At 42.0% G+C, this 12,539-nt stretch overlaps 2 protein-coding genes across 3 annotated transcripts in view; one reads left to right on the top strand and one right to left on the bottom strand.

Moving 5' to 3' along the window:
- Positions 1–7,700: 7,700 nt before the first annotated feature.
- Positions 7,701–12,539, top strand: part of LOC128732920 (glutamine-dependent NAD(+) synthetase) — a 251,361-nt gene continuing 246,522 nt past the window's right edge. For both annotated transcript variants that reach the window (XM_053826377.1, XM_053826378.1), the window contains exon 1: positions 7,701–7,894. The gene's annotated coding sequence lies outside the window, so the exon portion shown is untranslated. The remainder of the gene's footprint in view (positions 7,895–12,539) is intronic.
- LOC128746115 (uncharacterized) overlaps positions 8,062–12,539 on the bottom strand; it is a 48,043-nt gene continuing 43,565 nt past the window's right edge. Inside the window, exons 13-17 of the mRNA XM_053843164.1 lie at positions 9,717–9,820; positions 9,242–9,654; positions 8,994–9,185; positions 8,674–8,931; positions 8,062–8,614 (exon numbers count right to left, since the gene is read on the bottom strand). Coding sequence (XP_053699139.1) covers positions 8,062–8,614; positions 8,674–8,931; positions 8,994–9,185; positions 9,242–9,654; positions 9,717–9,820 — 1,520 coding nt within the window. The remainder of the gene's footprint in view (positions 8,615–8,673; positions 8,932–8,993; positions 9,186–9,241; positions 9,655–9,716; positions 9,821–12,539) is intronic.

Consider the following 12,539-nt stretch of genomic DNA (forward strand, 5'->3'; position numbering starts at 1 on the left):
TTCCTGGGCCAGTTACTCCTGCTCCCACTTGGTTGTCCAGTTTTGAACCATCTGTGTAAAAAACCGTCGAGCCTTGGCGAAGATCGGGACCACAACCAGAAGTGGTAGATGAGTTCGTTTATGTGGGATCGCTGGTAGCCGCGGACAACGACACAAATAAGTAGATCCAGCGGCATATTCAAGCAGTGAAAGTTTTGGACCGTTTTAGTAGAATACGAAGCCTGGAATTAAATAAAAAGATAACTTATTCTATTTAAATCTACTATGTATATTTATTCTTGACAGATACGTATTTCAGCTACGACTTGCAGGCTTTCTCAGAAAAAAAATTCCGAAAACAGACACTGAGGAAGCCTGCAAGTCGTAGGCGAAATACGTATCTGTCCAGAATAAATATACACAGTAGAATTAAATTGGATAAGTTTTCTTTTTATTTAATTACAGATATTTAAGCAAGACATCGAGCCTACTTGACTCTTTGCAAAACGCTGCGATTAAGAGGCATAGGCCACCGTACGAACCTGACAATGTACAAACCCCCTATAAGATCACCATGCTCACGGAGGACTTACGCGTCTTTGCTGACGACATTTGGCAAAGTAAAAGATGAAAGCGAAGAGTGGCGAGAGTGGATGAATCAAGTGCAACCAACAAAGGGGTAGATTACCAACGTACATTTGACGAAAGTCGGTAAACTATCAGTGAACCGGTATCAGTATCTTTGGCTCGAGCTGGAAGTGCCTCACAATCATGTGGAAGACTTGATCAGTGAACCGGACACGTCGTAAGGAAAACGGTTCTGTACAGCCCCACCGGCATCGGCACAGATGGCCTCAACGTGCGAGATGACTCGTCCAGGTTCAATGCAACATTTTTTGACGTAGGACTAAGTCTTTGTTTACTATCTGGGACTGGGTAGCACTTTGTAAAAACGAAAATAGAAGTGTAACGTTGGAATGAAAGATTTCAAATGCTAATAACTACTAAACTACTAAACGAAACTGAATAATTTATGTGTCGTTGGAAAGATAAAATGACCAGCAATTTTAAACGGGCGAAAGAGCAATTTTATGGACAAATTTCCTCAAAACTCGAGAACTAATCAAGCAAATGGAACCAAATTTGGCAAGTGGGAGTTTTAGAAGTTTGGATTGTTTTCGATGGCGTACTTAGACCCCTTCCCCTTCTAAAAGGGGGGGCTCCCATATAAATGAAATACAAATTTCTTCATAAATCGAGAACTAATCAAGCAAATGGATCCAAATTCGTCATGTGGGGGTTTATGTAGGCATTGTAGGGAATGCGTCTTGCAAAATATATTGGTTGGATAATTAATCCAGTTAGGTTATAAATGTTTGTATTCCTTTCCGTGTTACAAAATGGTGTTGGCATATAGATCTTGTTTACTGGTATGAGTGTAAGAATTCCTCTGCATGTGTGAACGAGATCATGCATCGTGCGCACAAAATGTGTGGCTCAATACTCTCTTGTCTGAGCAGAACCGAGGGAAGGAGAGCGAATCGTTCGTTTCGAATTGCGGTTGCGAGTTTATTAAAGGCGTTGCGAGAAACAAGAGAGGCAGTTTTTTGGAAGATGTAAGCTTGGACGGACGTGTTTCATCGGAGTTAGAAAGTTGTGTCGATGGTAGATTTGGAGCTGAATTATGCTCCAAATCGTGAAAATTCCAGTCATTAAAAGGAGAGACACGACAATGGCGCAAATATTGCTCCCAAAGGATGAGCACGGCTTTCTGAAAAAAGTGCTGCCGAAGGTGTTTTGAAAAATGAAGCTGGCGCCTCATTAATTTAAGAAAATTATTGTGATATGTTTTCTCAATTGCGTGATAATGTGGTTCTTTTTCATGTAGTGCGCAGGCGAAGACAGTGCCTAATTTTGCGGCCGGAACCGAATGTAAGAGTGCATTTGATAAGAAAAAGAAGTACGCTTGCGCGCGTCTAATTGATTCGTGCGTTCTGGAAAGGCAGAATACTTTTTGAAATTCGCTGGTGTGCGTGCTGCGTGGTTTGTACGCCTCTGGGAAAGCCACGAAAAATTGCTGCGTGCGTCATTGGAGTGCCTCTGGAAAGCTCATGAAAATTGCTTGTATGCTAGGTTTAAGTGCCACTGCGAAGACCTTAAAAAACGCTTGTGTGCGTGATTCTAGCGTCTCTGGGAGGGCCATGAATGCTTTGTAAAATACGCTGGTATGCGGACTTCGATAGGGGACCTCGATAGTAGTCTAGAAATTTCATTATGCTGGTATTTTCGGAAGACAACTTGAGCGAGCTTTGTTTCTGTGTTTTGGAAAGGAAAACAAGCCGGGGTACGAAATGGGGAAGGCAAATGAGGAGCGCCCAATATACCTCCTACCTACCTCCTACCTCCTACCTACTCTATTCCAAGCCCCTACCTAGCGCCTCCACGTGGCCATACCCGGTAATGCTCTATTGAGTAGCCAAGCTAGGAGATGCGATACTGTGTGGTTCCCGGCTGCCTGATCTCGTAATCGAGGTTTTGGGCAGACGGTGGAGCCACACGATCTGGTAAGCATAATATAAGTTATTTTAATTATTTTTTTCGTTTTAGCGTATGAAGCATTTACTGCTTTATAGTGAAATCTTTGGCGAATACGAGTGTTAATACTGTACATGGATATTGGATCCCAGAAGAAAAATTAAATTAATTATTAGAAGCACTTATGGAAACTAAAAGGACACAACTCTATTCCATTCGAAGGACTGCTGGTGAGATTGTTCTATTTTTACCCATATATACCACATTTCATAAATAAACTAGAATCGGGAAGAGGGAGGGACCATCAGAGCACTTGTTTGAAGCGGTGGGCCTAGGGAGAGTAAAACAGTCAACTTTCTAGGGTTAATCTTGGCCCGATTAACAACACGTCGTGGATAATGAGCGGGCTCTTCTCCCCACCTGCTGGAGTCATTCTGCATTAAGACGGTTTATTCAACGATTGAATCAGGTGACTTAGCCCTTGGAAGGAGATTCTGGATGAATGGAAATGGATGAAAGACGCGACGTACCTCTTCTAAGACTTGCTTTGAAAATATCATGTTTATCATGTTGTGTCGATGGTAGATTTTGAGCTGAATTATGCTCCTAATCGTGAAAATCCCAGTCATTAAAAGGAGAGACACGACAGGTATGAATTTATTTTATGATGGTTTGAAACCCCTCACCCCTGTGGTAGGGGGATAAGAACTCTCATACAAATAAAACAGAAATTTTTGCGTATGTGCCGTATTTTCTGCTATGTAACAAGCGGTAAGCTGTGAAAGTAAACTAGTTAAACCTTCTCGGAGCAAAAGACAATCAATCAACGCCGTTAACTTACGTGCCTGTTGCCCTTGCCATTCATGTCAAAAGAGAAGGAATGGCACGTCATAATTGCGATGAACGTGCATTGGCTTTAATGTTATTTGAAACCAATGACCCATTTAAAGGTCACAAGCGAGTAAAAGTAAGATTATTGAAACATGTCAGGCTACGCATATTCATATTTAATATAATAATCTGGAGGTCATATATTACGATTTCAACCTTTATGGTGCACACAAGTGATTCTTAAAAGAAATTTTTTATGTCTCAATGGTTGCAAGCGTTGTACCTTTGAACCCCCGTCTATGTATTTTCAAAGCCACCATTGCATTTAAGGTGAAATTAGTCGTCATTGATTCTGCCAATTTCAAAAGCAGTTGTTTTGTTTGAAACAAAAATTCTGTTTATGAAAATATATTCGCTGTATTCAGATTGGCAAGAAGAATGCAGTATTTACATTTTTATAAACAGAATCCCGTTTTTGGGCCGAAAAACTGCTTACGAAATTGGGCTTTCCGACGAAAAGTTAATGACTGCTGGTTTCCCGCTAATGAAGAATTGAATCTGAATATTTCGCTCTTCTCTTTAAAACATTCACTTAAACAATGGCACTCACAGAATCTTATAAACATACATATGCCAGAAACGCAGTTTACAATAGTCTTTGATTTAACGATCTGATATAGTCCTACGTCACCCATTCGTGCAACCCCTAGGGCTGTATATCTTGCAGTTTTATTTCTTTAGTAAAAAACTGCGACTTGGGAAATGGGCGTCGAGTAACCGAAGAGCGAGTTGAATGGAGCTTAGAACAGCACGAGCCACCCCGGCTCTAAGCTGCTGACGACGCCGAGAGGATCGTACAACTAGACACATACATTTTCCTGCACTCTAAACAGCTGGCTTTGAAATTTTAAGCATGAAAGTGTAGAACAAATTTTCTTCTGGAGAGCGAAATAAGGCGCTATATCCTTGGCCAATTGCAGCCTGGCTTCTGGTCTAAATGCCATTAGTTCATCCCTGAGGGTCCGGAGTATTACTTAACCTTTATTAGCAAAGATACTCCCAACGACTGTAAATAAATCATTATCTATGTATATGGGAAACGTTTGGTACGGGAGGTCCACGCTTTCTTCCTTCCCCTTGATTTCAAGGAGTTTAATGGAATTAGGTATTTTTTCTGGTTCCACTTGATTCCTTGGAATTCTCCCTGCGGTACATGCTGCGCAGTTGGCCTGGCCGTTGACAAGAAAAATGATTGATTCAAGTAATCGTCATTTTCCAGGATGCCTTCAAGAATTGGCTCTACACCCATGCCTCATTGTCATACTTCATATTATAAAGCAATTCGGTTTGTCATTTTGAATTTCTTAATGACATTCGATATTCATTTTTACTCTACCAGTATCATTCAGCACATAAAATCGGCTACTCTATAAACATACTCACTGGTTTGGTATAGCACTATGACGAACCATTTTACGTAAGGAACTTTGGTGGAAGAGAGGGAGGGTATGCATCGGTTTGTTACAAATCGGCGACCTACATTTGCGTTATGAAATTTTTGAATAGTGACTAAGGCTGTTTGGAACAGCGCCACATTAAGTTCTATAAAGTTTACTTTTTGTTGACTTTTTTGTTTCAGATATATTCAAGATAATATTTGAGTGATAATTTTACCCGTTAATACTAGCTGTGATTGTTTTAGAACATGCTTCCTAAAAACGACCAGCACTAATTTCTCTGGAGAGAATTCAATACCTAGCTAAAGCTGCGTTAAAACGCCCAACGGACATCGCAGCCAATCGTCAAAACACAGGAAAATTGCGGAGCTAGTCCTAAATTCTTCCAGTCGAGATTCGAATATGCGACGACTGATTTGTTGGATTAGCGTCATGCTTTAGTCCAACCGGAAAGCTATGTTTACGACTGGTAGGACGCAAATCTGAATCGCAACAGAAGCGACGAGAATTGGGATAATCTGGAAACTATAACAAAGCTCGATGAAGGTAAGTGTTCGAAACAATATCTGGCAAATTTTGGTACGTTCTAAATAATTTGGTTTGTTTCAGTTAGAGATTACAAAACAAATCCAGCTTGTCAAAAGTGGACGGCAAAATAAAGTTCATAACAGGGAAGACATCCACACCGATTTCGCTCCTTGGTGGAAGATTTGGTGCAATAGCTGTGTAATCAGTCAGACGATTTTTCGAAAATCTGATAATGATTGCATGATATTAATTTAATCAACGAAACATACTCTATTGGAGACTTTGAGATGATGCGCAGCTATTATATAAAGTCCCTATTATCGTTCGACTGGATTTCATTGCCGAGGATTGTTTGGCAAAGTTTACTCGAAAAATAATTTAAACAAAATTTAGACGATCAAAATATATCGTTCAGACATATGGCTGCGGTGGAAATACTGACTCTCGAAACATGACAAGTGATGGGTTCAATGGAGAAATGGAGTTTGCAGGTAGGTTAAATTGTTTTATTATTAAATTCAGTTTTACACTAGCAGTTTCTTTTACAGTTGTAATCGCATTGTGGAGAAGCCTCGTTATATGACACGTCCAAGTGTTAGAACGATACAGATGAGGATACCCATGAAGTCCCATCCCATCCATATCCTGACTATGTTGCGACATTTTACACTGCAAGAATACTACCAACTCGCTGGACTGCGTTTACAAGAATTTCATCTGAACTTGGGTTGTAAATTACTGAGACACTTTGAAAGGAATTTAGCACCGGTCAGTACAAGGTCACCAAGGTGTCGCGTGTTTGGCATCTCTCAAGACACAGCTGGAATGGATTGGCAAACGAACTGTAGACGAGTGTGTATAGTTACTCAGCCCGTACGAATCAGGAGGAAGTTACGGGAAATGCCACTTAGACCGTGTATTATCCACCGGACAGTCTGTCCCTAATAAATCCCAATTTAAATAAACAACGTTTTTAGATAAATCCCGTATTTTTGCCTTCTTTTTGTAAAAATAATCAAAATTTGGTTTGGGTAAGTTGAACTTTATTTTGGGTATTCTGAATTGAGTTTTTGGGTATATTTTACTACAAACCGACAACTTACCTTTGGGTACTTTTGATGCATTTTATTGCTGACGCGCGATTATCTAGTTTTGGGTACTTTTGGCGCAGTTTATTGTTCAGGTGCTATTACTTATTTTTGGGTCCTTTTTACGCAATTTATTGTTCAGGTTCGATTACTTACTTTTGGGTCCTTTTTACGCAATTTATGGTTCAGGTTCGATTACTTACTTTTGGGTGCTTTTTACGCAATTTATGGTTCAGGTTCGATAACTTACTTTTGGTTGCTTTTTACGCAATTTATTGTTCAGGTTCGATTACCTATTTTTGGGTACGATGCACTTTACCTAATTTCGACGTGTTTCAGTGTTAGTCCGAATTGAGTAAAACGAACTCAAGTTTGGTTTGTTTTATTTTTCAGTGTTATAAGCGTAATTGGTTGAAGGCCCTGTTGGCAGCCGTTTTCCACCTTTTTACTTCACGGCTCACATCGTTGTCACATGTCACTAACGTACCAAAAGGTAAACAAATTCATCGACCACTTCAAAAGTGTCTCCATCATCACCGCAGTTCCAACAACCGAAGGGCTATCACACTCTCTACCAGCTACCATATACAGCCTGAATTCGTTAATTGGGCCACTGTTCTTGTTAAAAGTAAATGTTTATTTAATCAAACAGTACGCGTGTTCGATTGGCTCCCTTTTGACAATTCTCGCTGCTCGATTGGCTCCCAAGATGGCTGTTTCCACGTATCTCTATACTCTGAGTATTTCAAGATTACGCCGTCCGCCATTATGGCTCGAAAATATTGTCAATTGCTAGGAAAATTGTACCATCCAAAGTGCGATATCGCTCATAAAAGTGCTATTTTGCATTTAATTGTTTCGGTACCTTCGGCGCACTTATTGCTTAGAAGATAACGAAAAAGTGCGGCGAAGATACCGAAACGATTAAATGCAAAATAACACTTTTATGAGCGATATCGCACTTTGGATGGTACAATTTTCCTTGCACTTGACAATATCTGGTCTCTGTAATTATTACCACTAAACGAATATCCTTTATCCCACTGTACTTCGGTGTGAATAAAGATGTGAAGGTGTCTTTGCCACAGAAAGACAGCTTGTTTTTGTTCTCATTCTGCTTTAATTTTCGGTTTCACCTCTATCACCTCTCTGTTTATGCTTTGCTTTTGCTCGTTTTGCTCATCAATACACCTGTTTGTTTTTGCTTTACGGTTTTTGCATCTCCGGTGATTTTGGCGACTTTGGCATAATGCAGTGCAGTGCAAGTGTCAAAATCCATATCAAAAATTATTAGTAGGTATACAGTGGAATCAACGTTTAGTTAATTCATAGTGCTATCGTTCGTTTTAAAACCGAAAAGAAAATCAATTATACTTGTGTTTCTCGTATAGTTACTTCGGGTGTGCAATTTGTTAACATTACGTTTCGAGTGTCGGCGATTTGATTACAGCTTTTGCCTGCCTTTTCATTCATCAGGTTAGTGTCATCAATCGTAATCAAAACTCCATTCAAAAATTGCAATTTTTATTTGTTTTGTGTCGCATCGATTAGGTATGTTTGGAATATTTTTTTCTTCACACTGACAAACATTTTGATTTCTATTCTAGTGGGTTGAACGTTCAAAGGGAATTTGCAGGCTTAGTTCAGTTCAGTGTCACAATTCGGACCGATTTATCCTTATTTCCCATCCGTTTCTTTTTATGCTTCTTCGAACCAATCTGAACCCGAAGGTTCTTTTCCGATTCCGTTTCGGAACAAAGTGTAGTCAGTTGTAGATCGATTGTGTGCGTTGTTGGCGCCGGAGGCAGCTTCGTAGGCGATGGATTTCCATTTCCGGCTGATGGCAGGACTGTGATGGGAGTTCGTACCGCCCGAAGGGTTCCCTTGCGTTGTTTCGGAAATGGCTGGGCAGCTGTTACAACTATTCCTCCGGTTTTAAATTTGGAGCTTCCACCTGCCTGGTGGTTTGGAGTTTTCAATGATTGACTAGAAACTATCAGGGCACTTGCCCCAGTCGGTACGGTTTGTACCATAGAGCTAGTAGTTGTCAACAAGTTATTGCTACTGGTCGCTTTTCGGGGCGAACCACTTGAGAGAAATGCGGCGGCCACTATGCGGCGCGATTGGCTAGAGCGGGCACTTCGTGAAAGATTCGAAAACATTTCTGCTTTTTCGGAAATTTTGTTGAGTGTGTTTCTGAAAAAGAAAAACCATGAAGATTTACTGATTTACTGAAGTTCATATTTTATAGTAACCTTGTTTTTTTGCGAACTTTAACCATTCCGGTTCCTTCAAAACTATCGCCTAACTTTTTGTCCATAGTTAATTTTGGCTTGCCATGCTGTTCATTTGATGTTAATTTTGTTCTCGGAACGGCACTGCTTATAATTGAACGGTTCTCTTTGTCTCCGCGAGATCCGGTTGCTGCGGTCAGCCGAGATATGTTTCTGTGATGTCGTTCTTTTAAATGGCGCTTTTCGTCTTTCCAGGCTGCTAGCTTTTGAGAACAGGCTCTACAAACGGAAAACGAATTAATAAAATGTTTTAAAGTTCATTAGCCAAGTATGTTTGTTACGTAAGCAGAGCTTCATTATCGAATTGTGCGGATTTAACCAACACTGGCGGCACACCCCAGGACAAAGGCTTCGGGCTTAAAGTAATTTCATTAACATAACCATCGGAATGTGTACCAGTCCAAATCGAACGCCGGAAAGATATCTGTGGATAGAAGTTGTCCGGAGTAATCGGTTTCGTAAGCTCTCGAGTTCTGTTAAAAGAAAATCTAAATTTATGAAACGCAAAACATATACTAGAAAGAGTGACCTCTCGGCATTGGCACGGTTAAAGCCCTGCCATAATCGTTCCTTTCCAATCACGGGGGGAAATTCCTTGATTATACTAATCACCATTTTATTCTTGTCGTCCTCGTCTTCGGACATGTACCGGCTGGTAGCCGAGCGAACGATCAGCTCCGGTGGCATCAGAAATTGTGTCTCGCAACCCAGCGCCGTTAGTTTCTTAATACGGTCCGAGTGTCGTTTGTATCTACGTCGAAAGTTTTTCTTTACCCTATTCTCTGTGTCGGACGCTGCAAAACGATGATGGCCGAGAGGCGACTCCTCGTCGGATGTGAAATCAAAAAAGTCGCTGGCCGGTTCCGCCGTTGGAATATCCAGCACGATGCGTTGTGCGTTTCGAGACCGTCTCCGATAGGATTTGGGGGGTTGTTTTTTGTTCTGAGGGTAATTAAATATGTTTTATCGGATACGGATAAGTGAGCAGCGGGATATGCAATTACCTTCTTGTTGCCTTTCAGCTTCTGAGGCAGTACCGGAGAAGATGGAGGCACTCTGAGCGACGAACAGCAGGGTCCTTCCAGCTCGGCCATACTGTCCTTGCCAGCTGTAGTTAAATAAGCGTTAAGATTTTTTGAAAAATTCTAATAAGCAATAGAACGAAAACATTCATTGGGCAAACTCTAACTGTAAAGTGGACTGTATGCGGCAGCGAAGGCAAAAGTCTAAGTGAAAAAACGGAAAAAACTAACTCTTCTTAGCGCTTAAAAGGGCTTAAGGCCCGCACAGAATTGGTACTTTATGGTTGCGTTTGCGTAGATTTGACAGATAATCTGTCAAATTGTATGGGAGAACTGTCAGATTTGCGCAAACGGAACCGTAAAGTACCAATTCTGCGCGGGCCTTTAGAGTGGAGAATGACCATAAAAAAAGGGTTTAGAATTTGACTTTGCTCGCTCTCCTTCCGAGGGACCGTGGGAGAAAGAGGACACCGGCTGCTATGCTAACAAACAGGTTTTATTAATTCTTCCCCTTTGCTGCGATGTGAATGATGTGAACGGCCAAAAGTGTTTACGAAGATGTTGCCAACGGGTTAAGCTGAGCTCGTTTATGGATAGTTCAGCTGGAGCGATGAGTAGTCGTCCGATGAAGTAGTTAGCTAGCGTGGTAGCCTGCGGATCCACTGGGTCCTTCGAGACGAACAAAGGACGAGAATGTAAGATGGTCTCGATTTGAGCCATGACAGTCGAAAGCTCCGCGAATGACAACATCACGTTGCCGACGACACGCTTCAGATGTGTTTTGACTGATTTTACGGCTACTTCTCACAAGCCTCCAAATTGTAGTGCATCTGGCGGGATGAAGTGTCATTCAATTTCACGGCTGTGAAAAGCACTCGATGGCGTTCTTATCTTGCTGATTCTGGAACTGCTGGTATATGCTGTTCTTTCAAGATTCGCACTTCGGAAGTTGGTGGCGTTGTCCGAGTGCAATTCATGAATCCTTCCACCGATTCCAGGAAAGCACCATTGCTCAAATCAGAGACTCAAATGAAGAAGCTCGATAAGCATATACTGGACGAACTGCTGAATCACCGGATCCTTATTCGGTAAAATAATTTGATGGTGAGTTTCAAAGGTAATAGCGATCGGTCAAATCGACCATCAACACGGTGCAAACCGTTGATGTAGATAGGACGAAGACTTCCTAACCGCTTGCATGGCTCGTTGTCGAGATCCCGCTTGATTTCGTCCGCGAAATGTGCATGCCGTACGACATGGATGATGGTTTCTGTTGCACGGCGTAGCTCATGGACAGTCAGGTCATGAGGTCGTAGTCGGTGAAACCAGTCCAAGGGGGTCGAAGAATTTGGCGATCTCGGACTACATCGTACGTTTCTAAGGTGAATTCGCAACCCTAACACCTTTATGGTTTCGGTCACTCTTTGCTCCGCCGGAGTCAACTCCAATACACACAACGCGTACGACGGCTTCTCAAGAATCGATGATCCGATGGCACTTCGACTACTTGTGCATAGGTGTTTCACATACTATTTCATCGGTCGACAGGTTGAGGACATCTGATACATTCTCGATTTGACAAAACTGTTGCATGTTCCGCTCGATATCTGCAGCTTATAGTATGCGTGGACCTGTACATACTCGGGAGAAACGTTGTATGCCTATGATGGTTTCAGTATGTCGAAAAATAATTTCCCATCAATCAGCAAGTCCGCTTTATCGGATATGTGGAATTTGGGATCAGTAAGGACTAGTCCTAAGATCGTCCAGTGGGCGGTGTCGATCTTGGAAGTTGGAATTATCCCAGTCGCTCTTGGAGTGATCAGACACTCCAGGTTGGCGTGGAACGATGATACACGAGATCGAAACCTGATATTCACCTTATTACGAGCGTGGTTCGTGGACCTTGATTCCAATAATTGGCATGTTGTCAAGACAATTGGTCACTTCCGTAATAAGGTTGACCTGGGAATCAACAGCACACGGCATGTCGTAGACCTGCACCACTGCAGTCAACAACGGCACAGTGTTGGTTGACAGAGCAAAGTTTGCGAAACACGTTTTTGAAACCGGTTGGTTCACTGCTGCCATTTCGGTGGGAAGTGATACGTTTGACAACTTGAGTTGTCGACGTTAACACTTGTGGAATGTCTTGATAGAAGGGCAAACCACTCCAGCTGCTTTCGGATCTTCTCGTTCTTCTAGGCTGTGGTTGGGTTGGATAGGGCCGAACACTGCACGCTTCGATGGGAACCGCCACAAATTTCACAGGTGACTGGTGGATGGGATGGGCTGGTTGACGTCGCATGACTTCTTTGTGGTAGGTGAATTTGCTTAGGATTCAACGAGGCTTCTTCACAGTTCTCCAGAACTTGGCATCTAGATTTCAGGAAGACGACAATCTGCTGGTTTTTGGGCGGTTCACCCTTCTTCTGCGTTGCTTCCCAAGTCTGACGCATGCTGTTCTCGAGAGCTGACACCATCATGCTGGAGATGGCGCAGGCTTTCGATGCGGTTGACTGCTTCATCCACGAGGGTATGAAGTTGTTTATTGGAGATGGAAGAGGCCAGCATTTCTCGTCCATCAACCCGCTCCAGGTCTGTTGGTATTTCCCTTCATTTAGAAATTCGGCATTTAGTGCACCACCCGCATTTTCACCTAAAGTTTTATCTAAATGATACAGTTTTATGGCATCTGTATCTCCCGAGCTGACCATCATGTCTTGAAAAATAGCCTTGAACTTCATCCATGCGGCAAATGAAGGCATTGGCATCTTGAGGGCATGTTATTGGATAATCACTTGT

The sequence above is a fragment of the Sabethes cyaneus genome, chromosome 1, assembly GCF_943734655.1.
Source record: "Sabethes cyaneus chromosome 1, idSabCyanKW18_F2, whole genome shotgun sequence".
NCBI lineage: Eukaryota > Metazoa > Arthropoda > Insecta > Diptera > Culicidae > Sabethes > Sabethes cyaneus.